At 46.0% G+C, this 13,180-nt stretch overlaps 1 protein-coding gene across 1 annotated transcript in view; it reads right to left on the bottom strand.

The window, feature by feature from the left end:
* Positions 1 to 483: 483 nt before the first annotated feature.
* The window catches only part of LOC142558022 (cytochrome P450 2J4-like), a 92,208-nt gene continuing 79,511 nt past the window's right edge, over positions 484 to 13,180 (bottom strand). Inside the window, exon 9 of the mRNA XM_075670189.1 lies at positions 484 to 1,108. Within this exon, the coding sequence (XP_075526304.1) occupies positions 930 to 1,108 (179 nt within the window). The 3' untranslated portion in view covers positions 484 to 929. The remainder of the gene's footprint in view (positions 1,109 to 13,180) is intronic.

The following is a 13,180-nucleotide window of genomic DNA, read 5'->3' on the forward strand; positions in this document are numbered from 1 at the left end:
CGTAAAATGTTTGCAATCTTCACCACAAATAACTGTTTGGCGTGATCTAATGCCTTTCAAACCGTGCCCTCGAGTCTTTTTGTTCACCGATCGTTCATGATGGACACGTGTGACGGCACTATAAAGAAACACCAAGCTGGAGGATCAAGCATGCCACCTTCCAAACGCTCTCGCTTTTTCAATAACTTCATAACCGCACTTAGCTTCATGAGTAGTCCATTCAAGCCCCTTGGGTATTTCTTCAATGGCCCTATGACACCTGCAAGGTAAAAGCCTTCAGGTTTCGTATAAGCCACTTTGTCCCATCTTTCACACCAAAACCATGTGTATGCGTTAAAGCAAAGCGCAAGTTACCCTACAAAGTAGCAACTGTCGCACATGTTCTTCAACAGCGCGAGGCCTTTTGGAATTCAGCAGGGTGCTTGCTTGAGCGAGCTCCTAGAGCAAACTTGGTGAATATCAGAAACAGACACACACATGCGCTGCATTTGCAAGTGAGTTTAATACACGTGTGCGCAACACTTATGTGAAGATGCGGGAAAGAAACCCGTAAACGAAATAACCACAAGAAAAACTTCTCTTCCATTTAAATTTCACATGAAATCAAGTAAAATAACATGAAATCAAGGGAACCGGAAGCTAGCGGGTAACGCGAGATCGCCGAGTGCCATAAGCGGAAGTGATCAGGTCAACCAAGTTACTAGTAATTGTGAAAAAAAAGAAACACGAACGCAGTGTCACGCAGTGGCCAGAGAACATCACCACCTCACTGTAGCAAGATAGGAAAGTTCCTTCTCATATAATGCAATCATGGTTCATGTGAAAACAGCCATCGTGTAAACGAATAGAAGGATCCATCGCACGGAAGGAACCAGACGAAGTGTACGGAGACAATATTGCTGCTTCCTCAGCTCTTTTCTATGTAGAGTTTAATCAGAGCGGGGCAGGAAACGTATTTTTGTACCAGCGTGCTCGTATAGCGGCTGGTACGATCCGATTTGTAAGGTGGCACCTTCTTCTGGAAGGATTCTGAACTTCTGAAGCAGCATGGTCAAGTACAGGAAAACCTCAGCCGTCGCCAAGCTTTCTCCAGGGCAGATTCTTTTGCCTGCAACAGATGGTGTCAATGATACTCTTATTGACTCGTACCAGAGGTGATTCTCGAACTAGCATAAGCTGGTTACAGTAGCTTGGCTTGACACCCCAATAATAGCTGCGCCCGCATTTCCTTTCTTTCTTATTAAATTTTCAGCGAACTGGCTCTTACCTTCCATGCAACATTTCTTGTGGCTATTTTTCTCAGTGAAATGCATGTACAGAGAGAATATTACAGCGTACGATTGAGAGATTTCTAGAGTAGCTGAACTAGTCGTGTAATATATTATTATGCGAAAACATTCAGGGCCTAAAGACGGCATGTGAATTGCAGCACCATATGTCTGTGCCTCTATGTCTGAATCGCAAGGCCATGTCTGTGCCACTATGACCATGTCTGTGCCTTTTGTTTTTTTTATCACTTGCTTTGCGGCATGAGGGCCCATGTTGCGGAGCGCATTTTACAAATTCTTGTATTTATCTAGTGCTGGAAACATTTGGGCAAATGATAGCGAATTCTTGAAAAAAAAAACTAGTGACACTTGCACGAAATTTGCCACTTTTTTTGGTGGGGGGGGGGGAGCGACATTGCAGCAAGTATTTTTTTTGTGTGTGCAAAGCTTTCAAGCTTCTGTAAAACTTGGAGCTGATAAAATGCTCGTCGCGAGCTAGAGACTGTTGAACTGTGCTCCCGCTGGTATGGAGCGTGCCGCTGATTCCGCTCTGCAGCGGCTCACGACTCCCCAGAAGGCCAGGCAGAAGACACGGACGTTCGACGTAACGACTAACGAGAACGTTTAATTACATCGTTAAGGAGTGGTCAGCACTACAAGATTCGGGACGCAGAGCGACACACGTGCTCTAAGCTTGTGGTCAAGGCCGAAATCCGTTGGGTGGTGCCAACCCTCAAAGTCAGCTTCCCCCCAGCATACATAAAAACTCCCAAGATGACCCTAGATTTTTGCACAATGTGGTTGTCCCGTTTGTCAATCTAAATTCTATAATGAAAACGTATCGTTTGTGCTAAGCGAACAGACTGCACATGATATAGTGCAAATTTCATTTGACATTTCATTTTAAATCAGTTAGGCTTTTAGCTGGAAGTGATGATGAAATGATGTCATAGCGCAAGTTGTTGAGCCAACAACACGGTCTCCTGCGTGAAGCCATATTTACAGAAGACATGAGCATCTATATACTTTGTTATTGTCCAAAGTTGTTTTGCACATAGACCAAAGTGCCCAGATTACAGGGAATCTTATTTGAGCCTTAAAGAAATATGCCCCCCCCCCTTATATAATGTAATAATGTCACAACCGTGCGCCACTTCACGACACAAACGTGAAAGGCGTGAATATTTTTTTCAATGGCGTGTGCTGTACCACAAGCGTGCGTAAACGTTTATTCATCATTTATCGCGAAGCACAACGTTACGCGCCCAATTGTTGTCTTTCCTCTAAAGCAAAACTCGCCGAAGCACACGACCACTGGCCAGTGGTGCAAGGTTTCTGTGCCTTTCGGAAGTTAGCGGTTGATTTTAGTATGCGCATGTGCAGTCTATTGTTTAGCGGCACGACCACAGTGTTGTGCGCTCTGCTAGGTATATGTGTTGACTTGCGCCCTTATTTGGTCTTGTTGATGTGCCCTTGTTGCTTAGTTTGGTGTCCCGGAATGCGCTTTATGGTGTGCTGCCAGCGCTTGGAGGACGATGACAAAGTTGTGCCTCCGCAGTTCCGCGCACTCTAAAAAAGGTTAAATTACGGGGTTTTACGTGCCAAAGCCACCATCTGAGTGGCGTGCCGGACTCGTAATAAGGTTGAACAATTGGGGTTTTTTAACGTGCACCTAAATGTAAGTACACGGGTGTTGTTGCATTTCACCTCCATCAAAATGCGGCTGCCGTGGCCGGGATTTGATCGCACGACCTCGTGCTCAGCCATGCAAAACCAAAGCCACTAAGCAACCATTGCGGCTCGTGCGCACGAACCAGAGCAGGAGAGAAGAACATCCGAGCAAGAACGAAAGGTACCATGGTTGTGTGAGTTCATCATCAGCATGGCTACGCCCACTGCAGGGCAAAGGCATCTCCCATACTTCTCCAACTACCCCGGTCATGTGCTAATTGTGTCTATGTTGCTCCTGCAACCTTCTTCATCTCATCCGCCCACCTAACTTCCTGCCGCCTCCTGCTACGCTTCCCTTCTCTTGGAATCAGTCCGTAACCCTTAATGACCACCGGTTATCTTCCTTCCTCATTACAAGCCCTGCCCATGCCCATTTATTTTTCTTGATTTCGACTAAGATGTCATTAACTCGCGTTTGTTCCCTCACCCAATCTGCTCTCTTCTTATCCCCCTTAACGTTACACCCATCATTCTTCTTTCCATAGCTCGTTGGGTAGTACTCAATTTAAGTAGAACCCTTTTCGTAAGCCTGCAGGTTTCTTCCCCGTAGGTGCGTACTGGTAAGACACAGCTGCTATGCACTTTTCTCTCGAGGGATAATGGCAACCTGCTGTTCATGATCGGAGAATGCGTGCCAAACACACCCCAGCCCATTTTTATTCTTTTGATTATTTCAGTATCATGATCCGGATCAGCGGTCACTACCTACCCTAAGTAGATGTATGCCCTTACCACTTCCAGTGCCTCTCTGCCTATCGTAAACTGCTGTTCTCTTCCCAGACTGTTACACATTACTTTAGTTTTCTGCAGATTAATTTTTAGACCCACCCTTCTGCTTTGCCTCTCCAAGTCAGCGAGCATGCATTGCATTTGGTCCCCTGAGTTACTAAGCAAGGCAGTATCATCAGCGAATTGCAAGTTACTAAGGTATTCTCTATTAAATCTTACCCCCAATTCTTCCCAATGCAAGTCTCTGAATGCATCCTGTAAACACGCTGTGAATAGTATTGGAGAGATCGTATCTCCCTGCCTGACGCCCTCCTTTATTGAGATTTTGTTGCTTTCTTTATGGAAGATTACAGTGGCTGTGGAGCCGCTATAGATATCTTTCAGTATTTTTACATACGGCTCGTCTACACCCTGATTTTGTAATGCCTGCATGACTGCTGAGGTTTCGACTGAATCAAACGCTTTCTCGTAATCAACGAAAGGTATATATAAGGGTTGGTTATATTCCGCACATTTCTCTATCACCTGATTGATAGTGTGAATATTGACACGTGTACTTCTTTATCTTTATCAGACGACCAGGCTTCACCGCCTAATAAATGTTATCGCACAACGCAGGACGCGCCTGCATGTACAGGAAGTTGGTTGAATGTTATCGATAGTTCCATCCACTATATGTGGCGTAGCCTTGTGTAATCTGATTGCATGTATGCACGACGCGAATAATGTAGAACTTTGTGGAAGACACGCGGGTCCCAGTGATTACTCTGGAACATTCGACGACTGATGTATAAAAGCCGACGCGCTTGACCCGCTGATCAGATTTTCGGTGATCGCCGAGTGTGTTCGCCGCTATCGTTGTCCTGTGAGTGTAGTCTGATTTTGAGGGCACAAGTTTGCCCAATAAAACGCTAGTTTCGTTAAGCACAGTTTTGCTGCCTCCTTCACCGTCACGGCTACGTGACAATATGGTTTATGTTCAGTAGCCTTTACGAAATCCTGCCTGGTCCTTTGGTTGAGAGAAGTCTAAGATGCTCCTGAATCCATTTGCGATTACCTTAGTAAATACTTTGTAGGCAACGGACGGTAAGCTGATCGGTCTATAGTATTTGAAGTCTTTGGCGTCCCCTTTTTTATGGATTAAGATTACGTTAGCGTTCTTTCAAGATTCCTATATGCTCGAGGTCACGAGGCATTGCGTATACAGGGTGGCCAGTTTTTCTAGAACAATCTGTCCCCCATCGTTCAACATATCTGCTGTTACCTGATCCTGCCCAGCTGCCTTCCTCCTTTGCATAGCTCCCAACGCTTTGTTTACTTCCTCCAGCGTTACTTTTGGGATGTATAATTCCTCTAGACCATTCCGTCTTCCATTATCGTTGCGGGCACCACTGGTACTGTATAAATCTCTATGGACACCACGGTGGACACCGCGGTCGCCGCCGTCGAAGTACTGCAGCACTTGGTCGATACAGTGTCGCAGCTGGTTGCGTTCCTCTCGAGGAAGCTCTCGCAATCCGAGCGCCGTTACATCACTTTCGGTCGGGAACTGTTGGCGGGCTACTTGGTTATGAAACATTTCCGCCACTTCCGCGACACTCTGCAACGTGGGTCCTCATGTTACAAAGCAGGTGCTAAAAACACATCTAACGAGGCACAGACATGGTCTTGCAATTCACATGCCGTCTTTAGGCCTTGAATGTTCTCGCATGATAATATATTCCACAACTAGCTCAGCTATTCTAGAAATCTCTCAATCGTACGCCGTAATATTCTCAAGGCATCGAAGACGCTTGGAGTGTCGCGTTGGCGAGAGCTTCCTTGATGGAGCTGAAAGCTGACGCAACATCGTCTGTCCAAGAGGTGGAAGCGTTCGAGGTGGAAGTGATTGCGAGGGGGATGGCAGCGCAGTGTGGAATTAACCGCGGTAGTGGTGTGGCAAACCAATTGTGCAGCCTCGAATTTGCACATCTGTGAATTTTCTTTCAGTCGTAGGTTATGAAGTTCGTTGTGCTCTCGTCTTGCGCTCGTCCTTCCTGCTTTTCGCAGCACGATACGGACTGACCGGTCTTGCTCACCAGCTGAGCTTGTTTTCGGTACTCCCCTAAGGCTTGTGGGACAATTTTTCTACCTTTCACCTGTGCGAACGGATGACGTCGGCGATCATGCCAGTCACCTCAGTTGCCAAGGAAGGCATGTCTCCTATTCAATCCCACCAACAATCACTACATTACTTTGTCAGTCATTCTGACCGTGATTGCAAACACGCCTTCGTGCGACACGACGCAGTCCGACCACTACTACGACCACCATACGACGGACCCTTCAAGGTCAGTCGTACTATTACTATCTCGGCGGCCGCATTTCGATGGGGGCGAAATGTGAAAACACCCGTGTACTTAGATTTAGGTGCACATTAAAGAACCCTAGGTGGTCAAAATTTCCGGAGTCCTCCACTACGGCGTGCCTCATAATCAGAAAGTGGTTTTGGCACGTAAAACCCCATAATTTAATTTTTTTTACTATTACTATGCAAAAGGCGGTGGAGGTGGGAGGTCCAGGTGTCACGCAGTATTGACGGTGAAAAGCACAGTAGCAAAACAGTGAACGACGAAACTAACTTTTCATTGGGCGAACCTGTGCCCACAAAAGCAAGTTACACTCAATGCACAAAGATAGCGGCGAACACAGCCGGTGATAATCGAAATCTGATATGCCGCTCAAGCGCATTGGTTTTTATTTTTGAGCCATCGAGGTTTCCAGAGTATTCGCTGGTCCCTGCGTGTAGATTGTAGTGAATTGTGTAGTACTTTTTTCAAAAAGTACTACACAATTCGCGGCGCACATACGATCAGATTACACAAGCTGCAGTGACAACAGACAGCGGATAGAACCATCGGTAACATTCCAGTAAGTTCCAATCATGCAGGTGCGTCTTGCGCTGAGCGATAACTTTTTCTTAGCGGGTGAAATTCAGTCCCCGAGGAAAGGACAAATAAGTACACGTGTCAATATCTTGAAAAATCGTAATAGTAAAAAAACTGAAATTTCGTTTACAAATTGATGCATTTACAGAATGTGTCGACATACATACTTGGAAACACGAATAGCGCTAAAAACGGGGCCAAGCAAAGATAAGACGGCGTACTATCGTGAGTCTTCGTGTTTCTGGGCCACAATTTTCGTAGCCCACGTAACAATGGAGATAACCGTTGTTTTCTAGCCAGATCTAGTAAGTCGAAAGGACACGGCTACTACGTACGGAAGAAGGCGGGCACTATTTTGCAAGTCGCCTAGCACTCAATCGCGCTTTCGGCATGGTGGGCATGTTACTCTTGATTTAAAATACAGGATGAAGTTTTGCGCTAGAGATTCGATCGTATCATATGATTGAAGTTTCGCTCACTTTCGGTTACCTGCTGTCCGACATGCATGAACAAATGTTTGGAAGTAACTTCTCATCATGGTATTGTAGTCATTACGCGACGTATATTTCATCACACTCGGGAATCGATAAGGCAGACAGTCCGAAGTAGGGCTGCTTTCTGTTTAGAAGCCTTTGTGAAAATTGTGGCATCAAATTCAAATTCTTTATTTATCCATGAGAACACAATAAAATGTGTCCAGTACTGTTTTGACCCGTAGCCGTAGGCTAGTTATGGGCCCAAGAAATGAAATTCTATAACGCAGGCACATCGTCACATGCACAATAAAAACTTGGAAGAGTGGAGAGGGGAATATATACATAATACAAATGACAAAAAGAAAGCATAACAAGAAACAGTCGCTTCAATTAAAAAACATGGTGCATGTTATATTACAATAATAATCTGTAGTTCCGGCATCCGTAGTTCGCAATAAAATCAGGTCCAGTAGCTCCGATATTTGAAAGTTTCGTGTTTCCTGACACCCGTTTATTCGGAAAATTGCCGAGTTGTTTACGTAGGTTGGGCTCTCCGCACCAAGCAGCCAGGGTAGGTGAAACTCAATTATGAGACTGGCCACGGTTGTCTGGTGTTGAGCGATCGGGTAGTGACCAGACGCTGACCCTATGTCCATAATAACCCACATTCCTCCAACTTCGTTCATGACGCCTTTCATGCGCGTCCTCCCTGTACCCCTACTCCTGTCCATTTCCCAATTCCCTTTCTTAAAATTATTTTCCTTTAGTCACTGTCTCACTCTTCAACATTCACCGGGCTGTGGAAAGGCACGGCGGCCCCTAACATTCCTATATTTCTGTTTCTGGCCTTCGAATGAACTTCGAGGCCATTCACCTGCTTGCCCTCCCGCCTGCTCGCTGTGGCGGTTTTCTCTGGTCCAGCACCCCCGGCCTTGATATATTTTGTCGTGCGCAAGTCAGCATTCTCTAGGTCCTCCTTTCTAGTCCCGTTTTTCGCCCCGTTTTCATTCTTCACAGTGGGTACAAACTAGCCGGACAGCAAGCTTTTCTCAAACTATGAACATAACGAACGGCAGGGACAAGGCGAAAATAGGGGGAAAAGGGGGGGGTGCATTCTATGCGTTTCCTAAACAAGCAAGTCGCAAACATTTAGGAATGCTTTCTTTTTTTCGCGTAGCCTGGTCGACGATTCGGTGACGTACCAGAAATGAAAAGCTCTTCGACTGCACGAAGGCTTGGATGCAAGGTTTATGCACGCGCTCGTCCCATCTTTATCTCTGTGTGGAATTTTGAGTGTCGATCCCCCAACAGCAGTTATGGTTAAGACGGCGCGGAATGAAGCAGAGGCGCGCAATGAGGGGGGCGACAATGTTCTGTGCCAGCGAAAGCGGATCGCCCCAATGACATTCTACTCCCTCTCGGACCCATACTAGCACCGCCACTAGCCCTCTCCTCGCTTTCACATGCGAGCTTTCCCTTTCATCCATATCGTTCTTTCGGAGCCCACTTCCTGAAACTTCCTGTTCAGTGGGAAAGGGGGAGGTCCGTCAGAAAATTTTGGGAGACCCACAAACCGCCTCCCCTGGCCACGAAAATGATGCACGTTGGTGTGACCCACCGCATGGCACGCCGATACACTTCTCATTGTTGTCGCCAGAGTGATATCTTAACAGAGTTCAAGGTGATCATAGTGATAACGCGTTGCAGGTATGCTGCCTATTGACAATGCTCAAAGTTGGCTCGTGTGCCATTTAGATCGCGGCCAGCAAGAGCTATGACAGTTCCATTAAGCTCATCGGCCTTTGATATTGCGGCTATATCGAAGCGCAAAGCTTAGTAAAGACGCGCTAAGTAGTTTCCCAATCACAATAACTGGTTGAGACCTCGCAGGAAAACCCGAAATCTTGTCACTCGTCTTGAAGAGCACGTTCGCCGTGCAAGCTCCAGCGCGATCCCACATACCGGCATGGCGCCGGACGATAGACGGTGCTGTAATCGTCAAACAGCGGCGCCTTCAATAAAATGGTTTGTAGCTAGAGGTTTGCGCCCATAAAGTTCTTCGATGTAGTGCGAAGTGATTTTTTAAAGAGACATGGAAGAGATAAGTGCAATGCCGTCGACGCGTCGGCGCGCCGCCAACGACGGTTCTCGCTGCGCCGCCGCCGCCGCCGATATTTCTCGTCGGCGAGACCGACGCGCCATTTAAGTACAAAGATTTCTTTTTTAAGTTAATCCAGCTTCACTTGACATTTTGTCTTGTCTTGTTTAATTCTTTTGCCTGCCTCAAGCATAGGATCTTCTCAAGCAGGGGAGCAATGAATAACACGCTACGAACAAAGGTAACTCTACTCTCCACGCGTCTGCGCATGCGTGTCGTCACAAGTTAGCGCAACGTAGGATTCCGGAACTTCCCCTCCAAAAGCATAATACGACGCAACGAGGAGAAACCACTGCTTTGGAATGTCAAAATCACGGCTTGAGGCTAGTGGGCACTGTAGTTACGGGTAGATTAGGCGATATGTATCATGGCGGCATTGATGGTAAAGAAGCAACTTGTAGCAAGATATAAATTTCTGGCCCCGATGTGTTTTAGGATGCCGGTTGAAAGTTTTAACCTTATTCAGGCAGTTACATACGAAGAAGTTTTTCTACCGTTCTAAGCGTAAAAAAATGTTTACATGCCCACTGCATGTTGCTGTTTCTTTGCAGCTTTCATATAAAAATTTGTATGCAACTGACCGACAGCTGCAATGAACTATAAGGCAGTTTCGACCTGCAGGTTAAAAAAAACTGTTGTTTCTTTCGGAAATATTTGTGCATCCCAGCAATGCCTGCATTTCTACAAATAAAGAGTTAGTTCTTTCAAGTAGGTGATGACGAGTTAATAAATTGAGCAAATTTGTTTTCTACCACATCTTAACGTGTCTCAGTTGAAAAAAAAGAAGCACAAAAATCATATTGATCCTTTTTTCTTCAGGGAAAAAGGACGCTCTAAGAAAAGTTAGATAGTTTTGTGCCATACCACGAGCACCATGTGATGACCACGAGGCTACCACGAGGCGACGGGTGCTGCCATGCTACATGCACCAAGTGGTTACCACGTGGCGACGAGTGCTCCCATTTCCCCGCGACGAATCGAGAATTCGACACGGGAGGTGACTTCAAAGAGCGCCCAGCCATCTCCGTGGCGCCTTGCCATCTCCGCGACGAATAAAGAATTCGACACCGGCGAAGTCATCGCCTGGTCATCGCCTGGAACCGTCGCCTGGTTCCTGCCGACGAGAACTCGCCCAAATCGGTTCCTGCCGGCGAGGGGTCAGCGAAGGGATTTAAGGGTAAACCTGCCTATTCTGAGGAGAGAGAGTCGCTTGCAGCCGCCCAGTCGGTCTGATGCGCTCCTACTGCTACCTGTACGCGATCATCCACTATCTGTATGTACTGCATAAAGTTTTTCGTTTCTTCTTCGTGGAAGCGAGCATGCGCCCATATATGCGTCCACGTAGGCGGCTTTTCAAAGGTTGCTGGTGGCTCGGCGTATTGAAAACGTCCGGGTTCTGGCCGTAGCGTCAGCGGAGTTACGCAAATTGTTCGTCCTACAGGCCAGTTGTAATAAGGCCGGTAGCATTTTTAGTTTCTTCTATAGACCGTTTTATTGAGGGCGCCGTCATATGGCGTCCACAGCGCCGTCTATCACGTGGTATCATGGTGGTATGTGGGATCGCTCTGGAGGATGCCCAGCGAACGTACTGATGACGACGAGTGGCAAGTTTTCACTTTTTTCTGAAAGGCGTGAATAAGTTTTTGTGATTGGGAAACTTCTTAGCGTGTCGTTACCGAGCTTTGAACTTGTATATCACCTCAATAATGAATGGAAACGGGCTTAGATGCGCTGCCACAGGTCTGTCCGCCATATAAATATTGGACGAGGGAAGCCTGAACATTGTTCATGCATAACATACGAGCAACGCGATATTATTGTTTGCCTACCCTTGAACTCTAATAAGGTATATTTCAGGCGAAACAATAAGACGTGCTTCCGCATGGCATGCGGCATGTCGCACTAGCAAACATCCCAATTTACGTAACTAGCGAAGCTCTGAGGAAATAAGTTTTGCTAACTTTCGTGCTTCTAAAATTTTTGTTGTACGACTTTCTAAGCATTGTTTGCCTGGGACTCGGGCATCAAGGTTCACAAAATACAACTAAGATAACTCGACCGGAATGGCAATTAGCAAGAAATACTCGATAAAACGACCTGGTGACAGTGGCCATAAAAATGTCACGGTCAACCAGATGCACGACACGTAGAAAGAATATGCAGGAGCTTGAGTATCGAGTGGTGCCTTCGTAAGGACGTCTTCCCGAATGGAGAGTACTGAAGAACGAATTACTCTCTGGAACAGTGACATTATTTTCTGGAGCTGTATAGCGCGGGGTCCGCGGCATTGGCCAGACAGCTTGCCGGTGAGATTTGGAAGCACGAGAAAAGGGAACTGGAGGCGAACGGCACAAAGAAGGCATGGTTATAGCACCTTGTACCTATTGTAACTCCACAGCACTCTGTGCTTCAATATAGCCGCATTTCGCTTCCCTTTACTGTTATTGTTTTTTCCTGTTTCCGTATATCTCCATATATTCCATTGCCTTCGTTTATCCATATACCAAGACATTTATATTCTTTTACCCGAGGTATTTCCTGGCCCTGTACTACCCCTGACTGTTCACTGTTATCTCTGAATACCATAACACCTGAGTTTCTAACACTAAATTTCAAACCTAAATGCTCGCCTTCCTGTCCACAGATATTAGCCAGACGTTGCAAATCACTTTGCTTGTTCGCTAGCAACAGAATGTCGTCCGAATAAAATAAACCTGGAAACTGCTGCTCTACTACTGTACCCGCCCGTTTGTATGAGAGTCTAAACCCGATATCGCTTCCTTCTAGAGCCCTCTCCATTCTCACCATGTACATCATAAACAGCAGTGAGGATAACCCTGCCTCAGTCCCTTCTTGATATCAACTTTCTCCTCGCTCCTCGTCCCTTCCTATTAAAAGCAAAGGGTATTATCTAGGTAAATCTCTCTCAAACGCTGTAGACAGTCGTCGCCTCAGCCTTCCCTTTCCAGAATATCCCACAATATATTGCGCTCTACGTTGTCATACGCTTTGTAATGTCTAAAAAGGTCTCATATAGCGGTCTGCTTTCTGCTGCTGATATTTCAATGCACTGAGTAAGAACAAATAAGTTATAATCCAAACGCCTACATATTCTGAAGCCATTCTGAAATTCTCCCAAAATTTCGCTATTCTATGTCCATGCTTCCAGCTTTAATTTAATTGCCTGCATTGCTAACTTGTATATTAGCGATGTAATGGTCAACGGTCTATACGAGTGAATTCTATTTCTCTCCCCCTCACCTTTATAAATTAAATTCGTTCTAGTTTGTCGCCAACTGTGTGGTATTCTTCTATACTTAAAGATTTTTTCCACTGCTTTCGCCAGAGCTTCCATACTTTTTGGTCCTAGTTCATTAATCAGCCTAACGGGAACCTAGCCTTGTGGCTGTGCGTTTAGGAATTTTCTCTTCGGCTTTCTTCTAGTTGAAATGTGCCAGCACCACCTCCTTTTTCATCTGGTTCTCTTTCGTGCTCTTTTTTCTTCAAATACAACCTCGTCATTGCCTTGGAAAGATTGGGCCGTTATTTTACGGAAGTAATTTAATGCCGCTTCCCCTTTCACTTGGTTTCCATGTTCGCCTAGGATATGTTGTATTGTTCTTGACTTCCTGCCTAATAATTTTTGTGTTTCCAAAATATTCAAGGTGCGCCCTTCTTTTTCTCAAGTATTTCTGACAATCAGCGTTCACTTTCACCTTTTATCTTTGCTTGCACCAGTATTTGAACCATAGACGTTTTCTCCAGGTACATTTCCCATTTACTGGCCACTTCATCCTGATGCAACTGCGCCTTCTTTGCCTGCCTGTGCTCTAGGGATGATTTCTGTCGTTCGGCGATCGGCTTCTCGTATCTCCCTGTTCCACCAGCTAT

Source organism: Dermacentor variabilis, chromosome 9 (assembly GCF_050947875.1).
Source record: "Dermacentor variabilis isolate Ectoservices chromosome 9, ASM5094787v1, whole genome shotgun sequence".
Taxonomy (NCBI): Eukaryota; Metazoa; Arthropoda; class Arachnida; order Ixodida; family Ixodidae; genus Dermacentor; species Dermacentor variabilis.